Raw genomic sequence first — 24377 nt, forward strand, 5'->3', positions numbered from 1 at the left:
TTTTGCATTTAGTATTTCTCAAGAAAGCAAAAAGGAAACCCAAGGTTTCTCTAAGAAAAATGGAGTACTTCTTAAGGCAAACTTATAAAAAGACTCCTCAACCACAGCTTTCTTTTATTAGCGGCTTATGATTCTAACGGTGATCTAAATCACAGTGACCTCTATAGAATATATTGTAATCACGTGGTTCTGTGGTAAATGGTCACTGAAAATATGGCTTTAATCTCAAGGCCTATAGTCCATGGGTAAGGACCTATGTAGCCATACTGTTATGGAAAAGCTCAGAACCACTCTGGTAAGTGTCTGGGTGACTGTACCAACTGTCAATCTAAAAGTCTCTCTGGTGTTATGGATACAGATATATGTCACCTCAATCAGCTATCCAACTTAGGGAACGCCAAGTATACAAAAGATCTTTGTGACTAGCTTTGTTGGGAAACATTGACGGAAATGCAAACCACCTTCTCTCCCAACAGCTCACAATCTAGTAAAAGTAAGGAGTAATTCAGATAGTCTCAATCTCCAGATACTTGGGTTTTTGTATGAATTGGTGTCTCCCTGCCACCAGCAAATATACCACACACACAGTTAGATACTGCTTTTAAACCAGCATCAAAATTCATTTCAATCAGTATCCTTAAATGTTGACAGAACAGCATGACAGAATAAGCAATCAAAGGAAATGTGGATAGGTATTTAAAATATGGAAAGCATGTAATTGAAAATTAACATTACCGGCATACCTCATTTTATTGTGCCCTCTTTACTGTGTTCCGTAGTTACTGTGTTTTTAACAAACTGAAGGTTTGTGGCAACACTATTTCAGCAAGTCCACTGGAGTCATTTCCCAGAAGGGTTTGTAATATCATGTCTTTGTGTCACATTTAAGGTAATTGTCACAGTATTTCAAACTTTTATACTATTTTGTTATGGTGCTTTCTGATCAGTAATCTTTTGACGGTACTACTGTAACTGTTTTGGGACATCACAAACTCTTATCATATATAAGATGGCAATCAACATTATGTTGTTTGTGTTCTGACTGCTTGACTAATTGGCCATTGTCTTATCTCTTTCCTTCTCGAGAGACACAGTAACAAAATTAGGCCAGTTAATAACCCTACACTGGCCTCTAAGTATTCAAGTGAAAGAAGAGTCACACATCTCTCTCTTTAAATCAAAAGCTAGAAATGACTAAGTTTAGGGAGGAAGATATGTCAAAAGCAGACTGGCTGAAAGCTAGGCCTCTTGTAACATACAGTCAAATTGTAATGCAAAAGAAAAGTTCTTGAAGGAAATTAAAAGTGCTACTCCAATGAACACACAACCGTTAAGAAAGCAAAACAGCCTTACTGTAAATACAGAGAAAGTCTTGAATGGTCTGGAGAGGAGACCAAACCAGCCACCATATTCCCTTAAGCCAAAGGCTAATCCAGAGCAAGGCTGTTATATTCCTCCTCAATTCTATGAAGGCTGACAGAGGTGAGTTGGCTGTAGAAAAATAGTGTGAGGCTGGTGCATGAGGTCTGAGGCAAGAAGCCATCTCCAGAACACAAAGTGCAGGGTGAAGCAGCACGTGCTCATGGACAAGGGGCAGCAAGTTCCCCAGAAGACCCAGCTAAGGGAATTCATAAAGGCGGCCACACTAAACAGCAGATTTTCATGGAGACAAAACAGCCTTCTGTTGGAAGGAGATGCCATTGCGGACTTTCACAGCTGGAAAGAAGTCAAGGCCTGGCTTCAAAGTTTCAAAGGAGAGGCTGACTCTCTGGTGAGGGGCTAATGCAACTGGTGACTTTAAGCTCAAGCAAATGCTCACCATTCTTAAAGTCCTAGGGCCCTTAAGAATTAACCTAACTCCACTCTGCCTGTGCTGTAGAAATGGAACAACAAAGCCTGACGACAGCACATCTGTTGACAACATGGTTTACTGAACATTTCAAGCCCACCGAGGAGTCTACTGCTCAGAAAAAAGGATTCCTTTCCAAATATTACTGCCCCTCCACAGTGTACCCGGTCACCTAAGAACTCTCTCTCTGTTGAGACATACAGTAATAAGATTAATGTTTTCATGCCTCATAACAAAATATCCATTCTGCAGCCCATGGATCAAGGACTCATTTAGACTTTCAAGTCTTACTACTGAAGAAAAACATTTCATAGGACTACAGCTGCCACAGACAGAGTGATTCCTCTGACGGATCTGGGCAAAGTAAGTTGAAAACCTTCTGGAAAGGATTCATCATCTTCATCATTCGAGATGCCATTAAGAACATTCATGATTCATGGAGAAAGATCCAAATAGCCACATGAACAGGAGTTTGGAAGAAGTGGATTCCAAACCTCATGGAGGACTTTAGGGGTTCCAGACTTCAGCAGAGGAAGGAAGTGCAGGTGTGGTGGAGATAACAAGAGAACTAGAATGAGAAGTGGAGCCTGAAGACGGGACTGCACTGTTGCAGGCTCATGATAAAACTAGAACAGATGATGGGTTGCCTCTCCTGGGTGAGCAAAAAAAAAGTGGTTTCTTGACATGGAACCTACTCCTGGTAAAGATGCGGTGAAGACTGTTGAAATGGCCAAAGAAGGATTCAGAATATTACCTAAACTTAGTTGAAAAAACAGCAGCAGAGTTTGGGAGGACTGACTTCAATTCGGAAGAAGTGTTTACTGTGAGTAAAATACTATCAAACCGCATCACTGCTACAGAGAAACCAACTGTTCATTAAAGGAAGAGTCAATGGTTGTGGCAAACTTCACTGTTGTCTTATAAGAAATTGCCACCCCAACCCTCAGCAACCACCACCCTGATCAGTCAGCAGTCACCAACATCAAGGCAAGGCCCTAACATCAGCAAAAAGCTTATGACTCACTTAAAGCTCAGAGGGTGTTTAGCATTTTTCAGCAACAAAGTTCTTTTTAATTAATGTATTGTTTTTTAGACATAATGCTATTGCACCAATCAGCAGACTACAGAAGAGTATGAACATAACTTTTATATGCACCGAGAAACCAAAATTTCATTTTGATTCTTTTTATTGTGGTGGTGTAGGACTGTAAGATCTCCGAAGTAAGCCTGTAAATAAATAACTTAAAAAAAAAAATAAGGAGTGTTACTCTACAGTATAATGCCATAGAGAATCTGAACCTTATTAAAAGATATTATCTTTATAAACAGAAGTTATATGGCAAAGAAATGGAGTAGTCTTGTCATTTTGGAAGAAAGCGTGCTTCTAAATAATGCCAGCACCTATAAGCAATATCCTACAGAGCGTCTAAATATTCTTATACCAAAAATGTCTTTATTTTTTCACCATTTTCATACCTTCTCTCTCTCACTCATATCACTTACTCTCTCATAACTGCTAGTGCTGACTATATAAACTGTTAGCAATCTGGGGATATACTACGCTAGCTAGCAATAAAAAAATTATTTTTAATCACCTTTAATACCTAGTAAAGTTAAAATAAGATTACCAAGCAATCCAGCATAACACTATTGTCAAATACATTGATTATCTTTTAGTGTCATTAGATCAAATATGTTCAGAATTAACTATTTCTACATTTTATCATGTTCAGTAGACAAAGGACTCGTTTATGAATCACTAAGTTTTCATTCCATACCCTTTTCCTTTGGTTAGTTCTCATCATATGGAAGACCCAAGAGTCATGGGTCCAATTACAACTTCTGAAATGGTTTATGCTCCAGAATAATAAACTCGTTAAATTTTAGAAATAAAGTTGTCTGGAGTAAGCACCTCCAAATTATTCAGTCTTCTCTTTCCTCTGTTTCTGAGACAACGCAGTCTCTAAAACCAGTCGTTTTTCATAATAATTCTTATCCATTTTAAAGATAAAATTGACAATGGAAGAGAATCAAAGGTGCTGTGGCTGTGGGGCCAATGCAACAGTTGACATTTAGAGACCAAGGATGAAGACTAGAAGAAGACTACTCAGACCCCTTGTTTGCCTAGGTACTCTGATCATAACTGGCACCTTAAAACAAGCATGGCTCTCTCAAAATGACTATGTGGACATGGCTCTGCAGTATGAACTGATTTTACTAAAAGAAAGCAAATTTTAGCATTTCTCACATGTGTAGTTATAATTAAAAGCAGGGGATAGTTTTTATCATTTACTATTGGCATTTTCTGTAGGAGGAAAGTAGTTACTATCTCAATCAGCCTTGTTAGTTTCATAAAAAACTGATGAAAGGGAATAAATACTGGAAGCTTACTGGGAATAATGTAACAAAGGCCAATGGATATAAGGTTGAAAAAGTAAAATTTAGGGTTTACTTGTGAATTTTTCTAGTGCCGCCAATAAAATAATAAATAATCAAAAGTGGCTCAAAATACGAAAGAAATTTCTCTGTCTTGTTTAAAAGCAGTTAAGTACCAGGTACCTGGCACCCCGAAGCAATCTCCTAAAAGGAAATCAGTATACAAAGATGAATAGACTGAGATTTTCACTTCACAGGATATATTTTTTTTCACTTCACAGGATATATTTTTTTTAAACCTACTCCAATTCTAACTAAAACTTTTTTCAAAACAAGTTAACATGGTTTATAATTCAATATGGATTTATACAAAAAATTTGCAACTTTAGTGATCACAATCATACTCTTAGATCACAATTTTAGTATCTATCCTTCTCTATTTTAGTGTATTCTCTTTGCTATGCTGAAATAGCACATATAGATCTGTTTCACTGTGAATCTATTGAAGATTTAACACAGTAAATTTCCTATCAATTTTAATGCAGTATAATCAATAAAGATTTTTCATATATTTTAATTGTTAGAATTAAAAGTAAAAGAAACACTCATGATTTTCTTTTTCCCCAAAATCAGATGTCTTATTTACTATTTACCTGGTGGTGGAATCAGAGGTGGAGCAGTGCTGACAGTTGGAGGAGGTGGAAGAAATGGAGGAGGTGGAAGGTGGGTGGGAGGAGCTCCTGGGGGGAAAAATGGAGGTGGTTTGCTAAAATTGTTGTCTACTTCAGTAGCAGATCTTTCAGAAAGGACCTAAAATTAAGCATAGTTAATTTAAAAAGTGAGTGAGTGTTCTAAGATTAAAAACTCAGTAAATTCATTTTATTTAATTTAAGAAATAAAGTAAAATGCTTTATTCATAGACGTATTTTGGGGAGGCAGAAGTAATTTTTTCCATGTGTGTGCTATGTGTGTGTATATACAGATGTGAGTATACATGCACTCACACTTTTTAAAATGTCCATATACAAAGCCTAGAAAAAAAATGACTGAATCATTACTCAAAAGAAGAACTAAAAACATTCTAAACAAGAGTACTTCTAAATTTAACCACTTTATAAATATAATGAGTATTACCTTTGTTACCCAACCAAGCGACAGTACTCAAATTAAGTCAATGTAATCATTAGTTACAAATACCAGCGTTAGGAAATAAACATGGATGCGGAGATAAATATCCACTCTACTAGGGCTTCTTATCATCAGATTGCATGCATTAACCAGGTGCAAGTAAACAGGCAGCCAGATATGTAAGTAACTTTTTCATGTGAATCTTGTAACTTTAAGAACAAGAGTTTATACTTGAAAAGTAAATGTGTTTACAAAATACTGATCTGTATAAACAGGTAAGGGGCAGGTAGCAAATCTACAGGAGTGACGCACAGAAATCTGGATTTTTAAGGTTCCCTGAGGGATTCTGATGTGCAAACACATCTGGGAAACAGAAGAAATGGGCAACATAATGTTGTGCATTTAATTTCTACTTCTACAATCTTTGTGGGCTAAAGGTTATCATTTAAACATATAATCCCTCTTTTCATTAATTTTTCCTGCATTTAAATACAATAATTTCTGTAATGCTTATGCTGATAAGCTATTTTTCAAAGTAAGGAACAGAATTATTTTAAGAAATCATGGCATTTTAATGGTGGGGGAAAGAAAAGAGGACTATCTTCCAGTTTAGAAATGTTTACTGTCTTCTTTACATGCTTCCCATATTTTCCCTTTTTTTGGTCCAATTAACCTACATATTGTGTTTATAGCAAAGGAAAAGAAATCTTACCAAAGATCCAAAAGCAATAAATTTTAATGGGAATAGCTTTTATAATAAAAGGGTAATTAGCTCCATATTTTAAATTTCTTGGCAGTACCTAAAATACCGAACATATAGCATAGCACTAGAAATGTATATGGAATAAATTAAATTAGAATATGGATATACTCCTTCAGTTTAAAAATTAGTAATTTTTAAAATACAAAACCTGTATGTTGCTGTTTTCATTCGCCCGTCGCCTTCCTTCAACTCGGCTAATTGTTATAGTTTGACCAATAACATCAATTGCCCCAGGTAATCTCCTGTAACACAGAAATTAAATCAATTTAGTTTCACTTAATTAGATGTTTGAAAAATAACACAAATATTAGGTGAGAAATGAAATTTAAGACCTTTTGCAAAGTACTTTAAAATAAAACCAGATCACAAAACACACTTGAAAAAAAAAACTTCACTAAAGTTAGATCTCATTACTTTGTACTGTCATTAAAAACCAAGCTTTATTAATAAGCTGGAACCAATGTATCCAAAGATGATAATGTTAACGTATTTTCATAGGTTTTCTTTTAAATTTACTATTTTTTAATAGTCTCCAACTAAATTTATCTTTGTGAAATTCTATCAGGTAGCAAATGCAAAGCGAATGGAAATCACATGTTTTGGCTCTATAATTATACAACATATTATAGTTCTAGAAACTCCCAACTAAAATTCTCCCAAAAGACCTGAAAAGAAATAATGCTCATTTTGATACACACTGTATTTTTCTTAGTGATTTATTCCAACCATTAGAAAGCATAAAAGGGATCCAATATTCCATTTCTGATAACCTGCCTTTAAATAGAAACCTTTAAATATTTAAATGCCTGCCCCACTCCAATTGTATTTATAATCAATTAAAGTTTAAGTATATGAGTAGATGGAAAAATAGTCTATCACAAAATAATGCTGCAAATTGCATTAGGAGAGGCCAGTAAGTTAAATTTTAAAAAATACTGTTAAGTCAGTAGTTAAGGATTTTATTAAAGTATATATGCTTAACAAAATACAGAAGTCACTTGAAGGAAGAAGCATGAAAAATGGATGCAAATTAGATCAATTTGTCTTCATTTCTGTTTTAGTTCTGAACAGTTCTGACTTTATAAACTTTAAACCAAAGTACCATCGTTCCTTCCATCGTCACCACAGATAGGTTTTTACAACAACTAGTAACAGTGACTATTTGTAGAATGTCTACACATTATACCTAAACCTCACAATAAGCCTTCACTTAACAAACTACTGTATACTTGCTAGAGATGTTAAAGCTAGGGCTCACAGTGATGTCACTGACATCAGTAATAATTAAATGGCAAAACTAACTTTGAAATCTTAATCCTTCTGATTCCAAAGCTATGTATGCTCCCTCCTTGCAAGATAACTGGTTTTTAGACATTTGAGACTTCTGAAAATCAAGAACTGGTGGAAGTCTGCCTCAAGTGAACCTTGAAAAGCCTCATAAATAATTTAATGCTCACAAAAACAAAATGAAGACATCCCTATAAGAGTATATAATAGCATTTGAAATGTCTTCAACTACACAGTTCATTCCTACTTATCACCCTGCTCACTTTCAACTTCTGTTTTATATCATTCTAATAGAATTTTTTTTAAAAGTTCACGTTTTTCTGATTTTATGCCCATGTCACGAACTTCCCAGATTTCCTCATGAACTCAAAGAGAAAAAGTGATTTTTAACTTATACCCTTCGATATAGGTGGAAACTATCCTAACAGTCACACATGAGAAAAATCCAAATACCTCAGACATAAAACAAATATAGGTCCAATTTTTCCCCTAAAACTTAGAAGATTAATAGCTATGACCACTGTAACTTCATATCAAAACCAATGCCATCAACTCTTGGATGTCCACACACATCTCTGATTCCAACATCCTGACAGATATAGGTGTATATCCTGAGGCCACAATTTCCCTCATCTTTTATTGCTACCTAGACTTCATTATAAAAATCTTTACCTCTATTATTTCCTTTTCCTTTCTCTTCCTGATTGCTGCATTCTCCCCCTCTCCATCTTTTAAAATGTATTCCCCTCAAGAACAAATTCTCACAAATATATCTGGGTTTGCAATTTCTCTAAATTGTTAAAGTAGCAAAACTTAAATCCAGATCTAACAGTCTAACGTCTGTGTGCAAATGAAAGATTTCTGAAGACCTCTGCTTTCAAATATTCTGGGACACATGAGAGCACTCATTCCTTAAAGTTTATTTTAAGGAAGTCTAATTTTTCAGCTTTAAATGAATTAATCACTGAAGATTCAAAGTGGTAAATAATAAGCTTCTAAAAATATACACATGGAAAATCAGCCTTAAAAAAAATGTGCACCAGTAGAAGGAGTCCAGAAAACTGCAATTTCTTACATTTCCACAATAATAACACCTCTTTGTCCAGGGATTTTTACCACACAAATGGATTTACCTTAAATTAATCAGAAATGTGAACTTTGCCATTTTGTTCAGAAATATTTTAGGACAAGATACATAAGCATATACCAAAGTAACAAAAAATACATAATATTTAACAGAGATGAGTAACAATCTGTGTTATTCTGATGCCACATAATGAAAAATGATGTTGAGCCATATTATTCTGAAAATTTTTAATGAACCACTTTTTATTTCAATGCATAAAAATATTTAGTGGAGCTTCACTATGAGGATCTACTGCACCTTGAGTTTCCACATAGGACAAGTTTACCTGGACTTGCTTACACATTTTTTCAATAAGGCAGATAGCTAATGTAGTTATCAAGATTCTCTTCTCTATATCGAACAATAACAAGCTGAAGAGAGACAGAAACTAACCACAATGGATATCTGAAGTCTCACTAATCTACAGGCTTAATACAGGCGGTGGATTCCACAAGAGCCTCTACCTTTCATGAATATAAAAATATCTCTGAAATTATAATGGAATTAAATTAAAAGGACATACTTTGGTGATTCTGATGTAAGTTGCTTACAAAGATACAACAAAAACTTTAAAAGTGACAAAATTAGGGCCAAGGGAAGACAAAGAATTAGTTATTAATCTTTTGTCCCAAATTTATCTCTGAGCTTCTCATTTTTTTTTTTAACAGCCAAACTAAAGGACACTATTAATAACAAGTCTTTTAATGTGTGTGTAAGATAAAAACAAAGCATTAGCTCTAAAGATGGCATTTCCTGGTAATAATAGCTAGTGTTTACTGAGCACCTATTATGTGCTAGGAAAGCACTGTTCCAAGCACTTTATATAAATTCATTCTTCATGACCTTATGAAGTAGCAACTATCATTCCCATTTTACAGATGAAAATAAAGAGAAAAGAATTTCTCCTGAGTCCAGGTTAAGAGAAAATATAAGAGTAAAATAGTTTTCAAACATCTGATCCCAAAATATAGTAATTGAAGAAACACATTTTGCACAGCAATCCAGTGCCCACATATAAAAAAACTGAGTTTCATGAAACAATACTCACTTACACTTATTATAAAGGAAAGAGTAACATTAAAATCAAACATGATTTATTAGTATTAAACATCGCACCAAAAAAGCAAAACAATACAAAACCACGAAATATCTGGTGGTTAAGATCATGAAACTAATTTCTTACCCATCACTAATGGACTGCCATCTTACACTATGAAAAACACTGAAATAGGGACAAAGTCTCCAATACTATTACAATGAAAACATCAGTGAATTTCAGAGAGCTGTTTCTCGAAATGCTCAATACTGGGTGAAGCATAACAATGCACAATTCAATAAAAGCAATTTAATCAGGTGGACCAAAACGATGTTTTCCGAGTACATGCCCTCTTGAATAAGACTTGCTCTAAGGATTTAACTGTACTTTCTTTTCTTTTCTTTTCTTTTAAGATTTTATTTATTTTTGAGAGAGAGCATGAGTCGAGGAAGAGGTAGAGGGAAAAGCAGACTCCCCAATGAGCAGGGAGCCCCACTCAAGACTCCATCCCAGGACTCTGAGATCATGCCCTGAGCCGAAGGCAGACACTTAACCAACTGAGCCACCCAGACACACAGATTTAACTGTACTTTTGATCAAGAAACCTTAACTAGCATACATGGGATACTGAGGGATCAGGAAATTCCTCAACTTAAATATATGCATGTGTATAAATGTATTTTTCAGGCAGAAGAGTTTGCAGCAAATTTTCAAAGGGTTACTGCTTGAAAGTTCAGAACCACTATTATAAAAGAATGAATAAATCACATATCCTTGAAAAAATCTATGAATTTTTTTTCCTCATAGCAGAGCTCCTAATAAGAACTATGCACTAACAGCAATAGTTCAAGGATTCATTCTCTAGGAAAAAAACCTAGATGGGACTATTAAATATTCCCAAGTGAAGACAGATCCAGGAGTATCACTGTCTAACTCAGGTCATACAGCTAAATAGATGCTGGTAACAATTCTCCATGGAAACTGGTGCAACATCTTTTAAGCTACCTTAGCAAAGAGGTAGGCCTTGAAAGACATGTAGAATGGATTTAGCCACATAAGATGGGGAGGGAGTACATTTTAAATGGAGGAAAGAAGATGAGCAGAGAAAGTATGTAAGGAAAATAGTATGTGTAGGATATCAATTTCCAGTTTGATAAATATACTATCTACCTACCAGTCTGCAACAGAACAGCACGATACACCTTTGATACTGGCTACCAACCAAAAGCAGCAGAAAATATAAATCAAATGAGACTCACACAAAATGAGACTCTATAAGGTTGTAAAATGCTATGCAAACATCAGTTCCACCCAACTAAATCTTTCATTTTTACCTCACATTCCAACGTGGTCACTAAACCTTTGATTAATAACCAATTAATATGCCAAGCCAGAATCCTATCTCTCTATCAGTGGTTCTCAGTGCTTCCTACACATCAGAATTATCTTGAGGGCTTTTTAAAACTCCCAATGTCCCCCAATGTCCAGAGTGCACTATTTCGCAGAGACTATTTAATTCAGTCTCTAGGGCCTAAGCATCCACAATTTTTTAAAGCTCCCAGGTAATTCCAATACATAGCCAAAGTTGAGGACTACGACTAGAGGTATGCCCAAGAAAGACAGTTAATATTGTATTTTCTTCTAAAAACATTTAAAGTAGTTGATAAAAATTAAAACTTAACTCCTTAATTCTCAATAAATATAAAAGTCATACCTACCAAGGCCCGATAATTAAGGTAAGGCTGTCCTTCGTTGCATATATATTATACTGATATTTTGAGTTTTGTGGAGTCACATAGTACCGCCTCTATACTTTTTCTTTTAACTTCAAAAGCACAAGAATAATTTTCCTATAATATATAGTTTATAAAGAAATCTTAATGTATTCTATTTTTAGAAATACTAAATCCTTGAGGATTTATCAAAGGATAAATCCTTCAGGATCTAAATCCTTGAGGATTTCTAAATCTGTGAGAATTAATCAAAAATGCTATATTAAAAAATAATGTATGTACAAAATAAAAATCACAGAATTTAAAACTGCTTTCAGAGTATGTCATGTATTGTCTATCACTACTACCATTAAAGAGACTGTGGTGGGAGCAGAGATCCCAAGGGAACTAACACTTATTAGGTACCCTGCAATAGGTGCTTCTGCAGCCATAGAAGCCATTTAATCCATGAGTACTTGGTTTAAGTCCAATTAGTTTCATTTTCACAGATAACAGAAAAAGGCTCATTTGTGAAGTAAAGTGCCAGTACCAAGATTCAGGCTCAGGTCTAACTCCAAAGTCTACATCTACAAAATGTTTCTGATGCTAACTTCTGGGGTTTCTGATGCTAACTTCTGAATTTTTAAAATGTTGTTACTTTTATAAAATGTCCTAAAAACAAACACAAAACCCTGAAGGTTTAAAGGTGATCTACGCTAAAATTGGGCTCATTAACATGTTCATTAGAGAAGCCAAATTTACTCACTTTTGTGCAGAGCTTGAAATAAAGGTTTACCTGCCATATTTATGTTTAATTTCATTTTTTAAATTTGGAAAAGATATCACTGTACAGAGAATCTTTTAAAATAAAGGCCTTCAAATGTCCAACCATGTAAATTCTTATAAGGTACGTAATACCACATTCTCAGTCATAAGTGCTCAAATGACATGAAGGTACATGTACACTTTTTCAGTATATTATTTCATCAAGACAGAAGTTGTACTGCAAGAACAAGTGAAGAAGCCAATCTGAGACTGAATGTCCACTTAACATCCAGTTTTACTGTACGTTTTACGTCTGTTATAAGAAATGCAAAAGCAGGTTTAAATATTTTAGTGATTCTACATTAAGCAATTTTTACTGTTCCTTTCAAGAGTCTCAGTTAAAAAAGCATTAATATTAAAAAACAAGACATTGTTAATAAGACAATTATTAGTAAGACAACCTATAATTTGAAACTACCTGACAAAATCTGATATTATAAAATGGAAACAGAACACACAAATAAACTGCACATTAGGATAAGATTACAGCAGTCATCAATATTGCTAATTATAATTTTCTGTGTTCATTAAAACTGCTTTATTCTTCTTACTAATTGGCTTAATGTCACAAATCTGAATTTATAAAACAAACTCATACCAATAACATGTCCTTGCTATATACACCTAGTTAGCTTGAAGAGTGCTATTAACCAAAGTTGGAAGAAGACCACGTTACATAAATTAATAGGAACACACATGAGATAAGAAGTCTGAGTCTCTAAATAAGCTATAGGATCGCAACCACTGTTTAACTGCTCTTTACAAAGAGATATAAGCCATGTTTCAAAAATATCCCTACATTTCTCAGTATGTTAACTATAGGAGCCAGCATCTCAGTTTTTATTAAGGGTGTGTGTCCACATATATACATACACATACACCACCCAAAAGGAGAATAGCTTTTACTTAAATTTTTCTTCTTTTGAATTTTTCAAAAGCACAAAATACATACTGAAAATAGTGTTAAATTTCTACTATGTACATTCCCTGAGACTAATCACAAAGTCAGAATGGGAGCTTTCTGTATTTCCAAAGCACCTTTTTTAAAGGGTGGGGAGTGGGGGAGTAATAGTATCAACTTTGACATGTATCATTTTCAGTTATAAAAACTAATACCTTCTCTGTAAACTAATTATCTTACTTCAAGAAATAAACTATTTTATCGAAAGCACAACTATTTTAAGTAAAAAATTCTAATGATTGATATAAAAAGAAATTTCAGATATTGAAACAGTGGCAAAAGAAAATATACATAAAGTTTTAAATTGTATTAAAAATTAGTGATTTAAGGGGCGCCTGGGTGGCTCAGTGGGTTAAGCCGCTGCTTTCGGCTCAGGTCATGATCCCAGGGTCCTGGGATCGAGTCCCGCACCGGGCTTTCTGTTCAGCAGGGGGCCTGCTTCCCTTCCTCTCTCTCTGCCTGCCTCTCTGCCTACTTGTGATCTCTCTCTGTCAAATAAATAAATAAAATCTTAAAAAAAAAAATTAGTGATTTAAGTATTTCTATGCCTTTGCTTATGAAAATCAACCTGCTTTACCTGCAGGTACTAAAAGGCAGAAAGCCAGGAATTCTAGCCCTGACTTTTTGCCTCTATCAGCCATAAATCTGGGCAAATTCTCTACTTTCTCAGATCTCCTCTTCCATGTATAACAGGGAATAGGCAGAAAATAAAGAATTTCATGATTAAAAGGGCCTTCCTGATAACACAGTCCAGCCTATCATGTTAAAAATGTAGAAAAAGAGGCCCAGAGATTTTAGGAAACTATCTTAAATTCACACAGGCACAAAACCAAACTTAATGTTCAAATCCAGGACTTGTGCCATGAAACTGCTGTAAGTTTAAGAAGGTAGTTATTTTTTATCTACAAAATGGCTACTGATTCATCTCCACAATAGAACAAAGAAAATGAAAGCTCTTATCGTCTGGCCCTTTGGGGATCAATAAACAGGCTGTTCAGAACTGCTGGCCTGGTTAAATGTAAATCTGAGTTTCTCCATGCACTTATGTTGTAATAACTAAGTTAAATATTATACAGAAATTATATTATTAGCACTCATGTTAAACTCTGGGGTTTCACAGAAATATTAAATGGGAAATGTGAACTATTAAATGTGGAAAGATTCACATTCACTCTCCACACTTATCAGATCTAACTATTTAAAATAACTCTTGAAATTTCTACTGGTACTTCAAGAATTCTAGTTTTAAAAACTAAGATCAATATCACGTAATACTACGAAAAATATCAATGGGTATACTTTTAAAATGTAAGATATGCAAATTTTCATTCTATACCCTGTTAAAGCACACATGCCATGGAAACTATTCTAGGAATATAATAATATATTTCTCTCTGCACAATTACTATACTTCTAGTTTGGATATTCTTTAGAAAGTCAAGATATTTTTGACTTTGAGATGAATAGCCACTTTTGAGAATGACTAAGCTTATTCTCTCCTAACAAGAAATTCTATCAGAGTCAAGCGGACTAAAAATTCTGACTATTCACGGAGAACATATAATAAGGACCCCAAAGAAAAGGAAATATAAGAAAATAAAATTCTGATAGTGTTTCCTCTCTTTGCTTTTATTTTAGTTGTTAGGATCAAAGGTATCTGATCATAACATACATACCTATATGGAAAATATTTAAAAGAACATTAATATAGCATAAACCTGCCCAGGAAGAAAGCTTAAAATGCTATAATGAACACAAACAAAATACCACTTCCATACCATCATTGTTTAAAACTTTAAATGGCAAACTAGGGAGGTGCGTAAGTCTGCATTTCCAAGTCAAGCAAACTGTTAATTGCTCAGACTCATTATTATTATTATTATTATTATTTGCAATGTACTATTATATCTAACACATCTGCTTCTCACTACATCCCTTGGGGCAGAAATTATTATTCCCATGTTATAGGCTCAGAGAGTATATAGTTCCCATCCAAGGCTGCATACTTCCTAACTCTAAGATTTAGAACACAAACCAGAATTCTGCAGAGGGGTATCAGGAGTAAAAGCACAGTAACAACAAAGGTGATGGTACCTCCCAAGACAGCTGGCAGACTCAATGAAATGGCTGCTTTACGCACTGTAGTTATTATAAAACATTTGGAAAGATTCAGTGCAGTTCAATTTTACAGGTTCTAAATACCAGTTCAGAAGGCTAAATATTATTCAGTAAATAATGAGAAACACCCAGGGATTTAATAGGGTGTGATATGAGAAAGAAGAATTAAATCTGCAGTAGTAGGGAGAAAAAAACACTTACTGAGGTCCCATTAGCATGGTTCCATGCAATTTATAATGCAGTATAAAAAGCCAGAGAGATGACAGGCAAGGAGTGAGGTGACAGGGCCTGACTCCTGATTTTTTTAAAACCCTCAATTTCTATAACGAAAAAGCATAATTGAGGGGGTAAAAATATGGTACAATCTAATCAAGAATTATTATCTTATTACTAGACAAAACAAAACTGATGATCTAAACATCAGGGCATAGCCAATGTTTAAAAACAGCCTTACCTTAGGTCAGGTGATTCGGCCCTCCCATACCGGTCCTGCCACTTTCCAACGCTGGAATTGGCTTTTCTGGAGGCAGTACTTGTCTGAGACTGAGAAGAGGTGCTGTTTCTGGTGAGATAAATTTTCTATGTTTTTTCTTACATATTGTTGTCTCTGACCCCCCTTGTTCTATCTTTCTTTTCTTTCCTTTGACATGCTTTGTCTAAAGTCCTTTAGCATGTTCCTATTGTAGCACTCTGTCCAAGGCTCTGTGGTACTAAAACTGCTAATAGGTATTTAAATATAAATGTGCTATCAACATTTTATTAACTCTAGAATATTTTTAGAAATATTTTTCAAAATAATATGATGTCAAAATGCAAAATAAGAACCAAGGGCTTGTCAGGTTATAATATATTTATCAAGAAATAACTTTCTGTGCTTTTATGAACAACATTAACTTCTGTGGTTCCACAAAACCTTACTCAAAACTTTGGTTTTTCTTTCCCTATGTTCTTTCAATAACAGGTACAAATAGTGTACCAGATAACAGTAACACTCTGATGTGTTTTATAAAAACCTACAGTTTATATATTTCATAAAAATTCCACTTCAAAATAATTGAAAATAAAAATTGAAAGTTAATTTTACCCATAATGACATATTCCATAAAAAGTTCAGGATTTACACTCTTGTTAAGGACTCGTAAGACACTCTTTCAAGGAAAAATTTTCTCTAGGAAAAATATGTATGTTTATGTATCTGCTTATTTACGTAAAAAGAAACACAGGAAGAATAAATCAGAAACTAGATGAAATGAGGTTAATTATTAACAGGAGTGAAAGAAATTGGGGAAAGTGACAAATCTGAGTATGCCTGGAACTCCTTATATATGCAAAAAATAAATCAATAAAATGGAGGAAAAGAAAAGCTGAATACAAACAGAAACAATGGATCAAATTATACTTTAAATGATTAATACAACCACTCTGAAGGAAATTTTAACTATATACCCTCAGCCTGGAAAAAAAAAAAAAAAAGAAAAAGAAAAAAAGAATTCCAAAGAAATCTTGAAATCTACTTAATAGATTTGGTTTTAATAAAGGCAGGTGAAGTCCTAATCTACTCTGTCTGTATTTTAGGATTAAAGTAAGAACAAACAATGAAGCTGGTGGGAACTAGGTTCTCAATGCAGTAAAACAGTAAAAGCTGCAAGATGGAAAAAACGAAAGGGAAGTAGAAACCTGTGGTGTGAAATGTGAAATAAAAGACACATGATGACTGCATGATTAAAATTATACATTATTTATTCTCCCAGCTGAAAAAGTCTAGAAACCATGACACTCCAGCACCAATGAGCATATCTGGTGCCAACACCTTGGTTTCTAATCATCATTTCCCACTAAAAGGCATTAAGGTGCTTTCAAGAAATGGTTGTTTCCAGGGAGGGGGCAGAGAAAGCACAAGATAAGCCTGGAACATCTGGTAAAGCTAGAAAGTAAAAAAATCCTCAAAAAAAAAAAAAGAAAAGATGGGTAAAAATCAAAAGGTCACAGGAACCACTCTAAAGAGTCTGCGACAGCAAGTCTGGACTAATTGGAGCTTCAATATGAATTACAGTATATGTAAGCTTACATATACAGCTTACATATACAAATAAATCATACAAACACATTCTCTCACACATAAAATAGAAACTAGTGAGTCTAGTTGATAATAAGTAAGTGGAGGTGGGAAAGCTCATTTTTAAAGGAGAATGTCAACTAATAAATATAAGAAAAATAATATTTAGATAATCACTATTTTACAGCCATTACAGTATAATGGGAGAAAGCAAAAATCATCAATGGATACTAGAATTTGGGGAAAGTTTAAAAAGAAATAGGATAGATACATCTCCTCACAGATTATTACTAAATACAAAGAGCAAAAATAGTAACTTTGCAGTGCAGAATCCCAAAGAACACCATCACAACGAAATGATTAAAGCTCTCATCGCTAATAATGGGGCAAAATGACATCATGTACCTCCAGGCTGATGCACTGAGGACATAACATCCCTTATGCGGTTTCCTGCCTAAAAAGCAAAACCTGAATCCAATAAAGAGGAAACATCAGGCAAACTCAGACTCAAGGATGATTTACAAAACAACTGGACTGTACTCATCAAAGTCTAATCAACAAATACAAAGAAGGTCTGAGAAACTGCCTCAGATTAAAGAATAAAGAGAAAAAAGACTTAATTATAGTGGATGATCCTGGACTGAATCTTAAATCAAGATAAGAACTTCCATGAAAGACATTATTGAAATAATTAGCTAAATTTATGGTTTGCATATTAATATACTGGCTCATTATTAGATTTTCTCACTTTGATAACTATGTCCTAGGATTACATAACAGAGTGTGCTTGTTCTTACATTCTGAAGTATTTAGAGGTTGATGGGGTATGATGTTCAAAATAAATAAGTGGTTCAAAAAGGAAAATATTTTGGGAAAATTATAAAGCAAGTATGGCCAAATGTTAACAAGTGGAGAACTGGATGAACAATAAGTGAGTGTTCAGCTTGTGAAAATTTATCAAGCTGTACTTCTTGACATACATGAAAACTTTTAAAGATTAAGCAAAACATTCTAATATATTAAATATTAACAATTTACGTAAGTATGCCATTTTGCTGGGCAATACAGAATGTTAGAAACCTAGCATTTCTACCTATTAAGTACAAAGAACCAATAAAAACAGTTCTGTGCAAACATACCAACAGTCACCTACACATTAATAAGGCAATCTAAGATTTTTAACAAAGGTAATACAGTGGTAAGGTCAGTAGTATAGCTCATTACTATTTGTTGTATAGTCTCTATTATGTCTTAAGTGACATTCCTGTTTCTCCCTAAAGTCAAAAAATTTCACTTTAACGCATGTCTCTCAAATACAAGACTAAAACAGAAAAAAACACAAATATTTATTTAGGGAAATGCTTCACAATGGACCCAGAAAACGACTTTCCTAATGAGCAATGAGTACTATTCTGTGTATCAAAAAGTGACAATACTGACATGTTAGGTATGTTTCTATATAGGTTGTGGTGGCAATTACCCACTTTTTTGGCACTGGTGATAGAAGTGTTAACGTTTCTATCATTTCTTTACTTCCTTTTTACTGTCTCCTGGCTTCTAGTAATCTCCATCTCTCCTTTAATCCACAGTCATCCATCATTTTAATCACTTCCAGGCCCCTCTCACCTTTCTTGCCCCTTTGTCATATTTGCCTGGTATAAATGTAACCTGTTAAATCCAGCTCTAGCTTATCTTCATGAACATATGAACACCTGACAAGGGCGAGAGAAACACACCCAAGCAAGCTGACTTGTGTCATTTTAAACCCACAGCCATTAACGTCCAGAAAAGGTGGTAATATACTGTCTCCCTCTCTGTGTCAATTTTTCACTCTACTAATTCATTTCCATCAATATAAAAAAATGCTGTAATATTTCCCATTTTGGGGGAAAAAAAAAAAAGACTTCTCTTGGTGGTACATTTCCCTCCACGTGGTGCCTAGCAATCCTACTCCTTTCCCCTGGTTCACTCACACACCTCTAAATGACTATTTCAGAATTTCTCTTCTCTCCTCAAATATTCAACACCCACTTCCACACATCCTCATGTTCACCAATAAGTCTGTATCCTTTGTGCTGGGAAAAACTGAGGCCAAGAGAAGAGAGGTTTCAATTGCTTCCAGCAGTATTCTCTTACCCATCACCCTTCACCATGTCCCGTCTTCTCTCCTGTTACTATGAGTGAACCATTCATCTCCTTCTTAAAACTAACCCCACAGCCTTGCATATTACATCCTGTCCCTCTGACTTTCTTAAAGACATTGTTCTCACAACTGTTCTTTCTTCCTTCTTGAATTATCAATACACCCTGTAGTAATTCATTCTCCTAAATCTATAAACATACTGTAATTTCTAACATTTTAGAAAAAACATCCCCTGATCCCACATTTCCCTTCAGATACTATTTCTTTGCTCCCTCAAAAGAAAAAAAAATCCTCAAAAAAGTTGTCCATATGTTCTTATTCTAATTCCTTTCCTTCCATTCTCTCTTGAATTCATTCCAAAAAGTCTTTTTTTCAAACTTCACCTTATCCCACTAAAAATGATCCTGGTCAGGATCACCAGCAACCTTTACATTTTAAAATCCAACTCAGGACACCTGGATGGTTCAGTCAGCAGAGCATATGACTATTGATCTTAGGGTTATGAGTTCAAGCCCCATGTTGGGTACAGAAATTACTTTAAAAAAAAATCTTAAAAATAAATAAATAAATCTAAAAGTCATGCTCAGATCTCTTCTTCTTACCTATCAGTATTATCTGATAGTTAACTGTTCCTCTACTTCGAAATACATCTTTTTAAAGACCTACACTGGGTGTTCTTCCTATGTCAGTAGTCATTCTTTTCCATGGATCTCCTCCTTCTCTTCATCCTTATTTTTCTGACCTTGAAGGAAGCACCCGAAGGCTCTGTCCCTCTTGCCACTTCTCTATCACTACTTATCTCCTTAATAATCGAATTCACTTCTACTACTTCATTTAAATACTACTTAAACACTGATCAGTCCCAAATTTCTATCCCCAGCCCATACCTTTCTGCTCAACTCCAGATCCATATATCCCCTTCCTATGCAAATTTTCCACTTACAGGTCTGACAGACATCTCAATTTCACTATGTCCTAAACCGAATTCTTGGTCTTTTCCGCCCTGAAAAGCCCTCCTCCTGCAGTCTCTTCTCTCTCACATGTAAAAGATCCTCACCATCTGCACCAGAAGCACTTTGGTCCAAGTGATCTCTTGCCTAAGGTAACTGTTACAACCTCCTAACTGGTCTCCCAGTTTCTGCCCCTCACCTCTCTGCAGTCTGATTTTAATAAAGCAATCAAGACTTTAAAAACCTACGGTAGATTATTTCATTCCTCTACATAGACTGACAGTGACACCCTTTTTATTTCACTTACAAGAAAAGCCAAATTCCTTATATGGTACAATGCCCTATATAACCTGGCCTAAGGGTTTTGCTTTTTTTGTTTGTTTGTTTTTTTAAAACAAAAACCAAAAAACAAACAAAAAAGGAGGGGGCAGGCAAAATTAAAGAAAAGCTGCTACTGATTTTTAAATAGTTTAATTAGCAAACATCTATAGAGTATTATCTATGTATGTACTACTGTTATAAAATATTTCACATAAATTAAATCATTTAACATACATAACTACCCTGTGAGGGATGGATGATTATTACTACATTTTACAGATCAGGAAATGAAAGAAGATGATTAGGGGATGTGCTCAAGGACACACAGCTAGTACGTAACATAGCCAGAACTGCAACCCCAGAAGTCTAGTTCCAGAGTCGAAGCTCTTCACATCATTCTATACTGCAGAACATGATAAACTAAATGAATGAAAGTAACCTCTTTATACAAAAAAAAAAAAAAAAAAGACTACATATTAAAAGGATCAGTATTCCTCCACTATCATATCTTCTTAGCCAAACATTTGATGAGGTTTCATTTGGTTTAAATAATATATGGAGATGACCATGACTAGTAATTGTTAGGATGGGAAGAGACAGTCAAAAATCCAAGATGACTTTGTGACATTTAATTCTGGCTGAAAGTTTCAAGAATCTTCATCTTAGGGCTAAACCATACGTTCCTATACTGTCTCTTCCTGCATTTGTATATTATGAAATATTATCTTTTACAGCAATTCAAAATTGCAGAATAAGAAAACCAGAAAACTATAAAATAAACTTAAGCAAATACCACAAAAGGTAAATGATCTGGCTGAGAACTAGTAACAGTTGGGTTACTGACTTGTTTCTGGCCCAGAGGAATAATTGATAAAGTCATCTTTATCTAACTCAAAATTAATCTGCTAACATCCAACTTCCCTACTTTTAGCTTACCCTTTACCATTTTCCTAATAACAGGCTAACCATTTGCCAGTACATCTGCCTCTTAAAATTGGTACCTTGTGGAACTCAAAGTTAGGTATTATCAAAACCAAAGAAAGAAAAGAAAATGGTTTTAATCTGAAAGATTGCCCAGGCTCAAATCTATATAATCTTTTATTAAAGTTAGTAAAATATATTAAATTCAATAGATCTAGACTTAGAAAGTCCAATAATTCTTAATGTAAGAATAATAATAAGCACAGAAAACAGTAAGATTGTTGTCATCACCATCTCTCCTAAATGTTAAGATTATCTTTTTGATATACATGTAACTATATACCATGCTTCATTTATTGCTTACCTAGATTTTTTTTAATGGGAAGGCACCCAGAAGAGTTTTTCACAGAGAATTCATTTTGTATTAAAACAACATGGAATGTTCCGGTTTTTTTGCAGAACATTAAGCACTTTTATAGCACTAATACAAGATGAAGGTACCAATGCCTTCAGTAATAGGAGCTATAATTGTCTAACTAACCTGCTTGGTGGGAGTCCAGTCTTGAACAAAGAAGGAGGAGAAGTAAACTCAGCTTTTGTAGATGGAAGTGCTGCTTCCTTCTCTGAATTTCCAGTTCTTCCCTGCTGTACCTTAAAAAAAAGGGTCATTAGCTTATTTAATAGAACACTCAAACATACTATACTAAACATGTTAAAATAAATTTGTAACATCTGATTTGAATTTAAACATGAAGAAAGTTTTGTTGCTGAATATTAAATAAAATTACCCTATTTTAGAACAGCACTAGGCGAAAGGCACCAAAGATGGATTAGGGGATCAAAATGTTCCCAACTATTAAGAAAGTTCATACTAATAATGTCACTTAAAAGTCCAATAAGCTATAACTCTTTAGTCCTTTCATAAATTCCCTTAAATCATCACAGCTAAGTCCAAGATACTTGGTTATGACTCCATGTTTCGGAGTTCAAGAAAGGCCTTGAAGAATTTTCCCCTTTTATGTTTGCTACTATTCAGAAAAAACTACCAATAGCCATTTTTGCCATTCAGACCATTTTCTACTCAGACTGTGATTTGCTCCAACATGAGTATCAATAATCTATTCCTGTGCTTCCATACATTTCCCCCTCTTTATGAACAGTACCACCGTCCTGTCCGTAAGTACATCTAGAAGCTTGAAGGTAGTAATCGGTCTCCTTAATAACCTCTTTCCCCTCTTTATATTCACCTTCAAACAGTTATCTACTTACTCTATATTTTCTCCCAGGTTTAGCCAGCCTTTCTGCTCCTAGCAGAGCTTTTCAGAATGGTCCAGTCCTACTCCTTTACACTGGTGAAATTATTCTTTGTGCCCTTTGCTTTTATACTCACCTTCTGATTTTAAATCATCATTAATTTATTAAATTTAAGCTAAGTTGCCCAGCACTTGAATAATATCACACCATATCACCATATTTTACGTCCTACTTATATTCTACTGTTCAATCTAAATTCAGGAACATTCTCTTTCATCATAAGGCAAAGGCCAAGAAAATCTCAGACACCTTGACTCTGTTACATTCAAATCACTGACTGAATTCCAGAAACCATCTACTTCTCACATAATCACTGTGAGAGAAAAATAATATATTTGAGCCAGTAAAGTCAGATCTCTCATTAGTACTGCTGAACCCAATCCCTAATGGAGTCTTCATATAATTAAGGCTCCAAATTGACATTTTAGAGCACTACTCCTTAAAAAAAATTCACTTAAAAGGCCCAGATCCCAGTGAGGGAAAACAGAGGATTAGCACTAAGAAAATGAGGATAGACGGTAAGAAATAGATCTGATAAACACTTGAAAGGTAAATTGACAGAACGTGATGACAGGGAAAATAAACATGGTTCACTCATCGAACATTAAATATTAATAGAAGCTAAGACTAGAGAGAGAAATACAACAAAATCTCAGACCATGGGACAAGACACACCAACTATCAGAGCAATACAATAAATGCTAGGAAGAAAAGTAACTGTGGGATAAAAGATGCTACGAGAACACAGAAAAAGAAATGCAATATTCTTCCTGCAAATGTCTGGAATATTGAGAGTTGACAGTACGATCTCAACTGTGCTGAGCTTCAGTAGTTTATATCCAATGTCTTACGTACCTAATAAGCAACTCAACCTTACCGTGGCCTAAACAAAGCTACTGATTTTCCACAGATGATCCCTCAAACTGATCCTATCCAAGTCTTCCCCATAAGTAAAGAGCACCATCATCTACTGAACTGCTTAAGGAAAAAAAAAAAAAAAAGAAATCCCAACAATTATCCAACAGATGACTATCCTACATCAACTTTATATCCACACTGAAAACCCAGGTTATATCTACTACCACTTCTAAACTGTTCTGCTAAATTTTTGGCTTTAGTGTTACCTCTGGAAAACCCATCCTCTGTATATAGCCAAGCAATCTTAGTAAAAGTGTAAATCAACTCATGTCTCTCCCCTGCTCAAAATTCCCCAATGGCTTCCTAATGCAAACAGAATAAAACCTTTTTTCTGATAAAAAATTTATCATGGCCTACAAGTATTTACACTGAATTAAGTCTTCATATAATTAAGGCTCAAAATTTTTTTTATTCAAATCTGTATCCCAAGTACCTAAAATCAGTGCCAGGCATGCAATAATTGCTCAATATATATATTTTATTTGATTGAATTTGGGACTCAGCTTAAATGTCACATCAAAGTCTTTCATAGGATTTAAGATAAGAGTTTATAGCTATATAATTTTTTGGCCC

General features: G+C 34.5%; 1 protein-coding gene across 31 annotated transcripts in view; it reads right to left on the reverse strand.

The window, feature by feature from the left end:
- FIP1L1 (factor interacting with PAPOLA and CPSF1) overlaps positions 1–24377 on the reverse strand; it is a 78155-nt gene that overhangs the window by 29776 nt on the left and 24002 nt on the right. For 9 of the 31 annotated variants that reach the window (XM_082728319.1, XM_082728324.1, XM_082728329.1 and 6 more), the window contains 3 exons: positions 22114–22223; positions 6265–6358; positions 4879–5035 (listed from right to left, as the gene is read on the reverse strand). In XM_082728319.1, the coding sequence (XP_082584445.1) occupies positions 4879–5035; positions 6265–6358; positions 22114–22223 (361 nt within the window). Of the gene's footprint in view, positions 1–4878; positions 5036–6264; positions 6359–15635; positions 15744–22113; positions 22224–24377 lie in introns of all 31 variants that reach the window. The other 22 variants (XM_082728313.1, XM_082728309.1, XM_082728333.1 and 19 more) reach the window with 3 other exon arrangements.

This window comes from Mustela nivalis (genome assembly GCF_964662115.1).
Source record: "Mustela nivalis genome assembly, chromosome: 4".
NCBI classification, from domain to species: Eukaryota; Metazoa; Chordata; class Mammalia; order Carnivora; family Mustelidae; genus Mustela; species Mustela nivalis.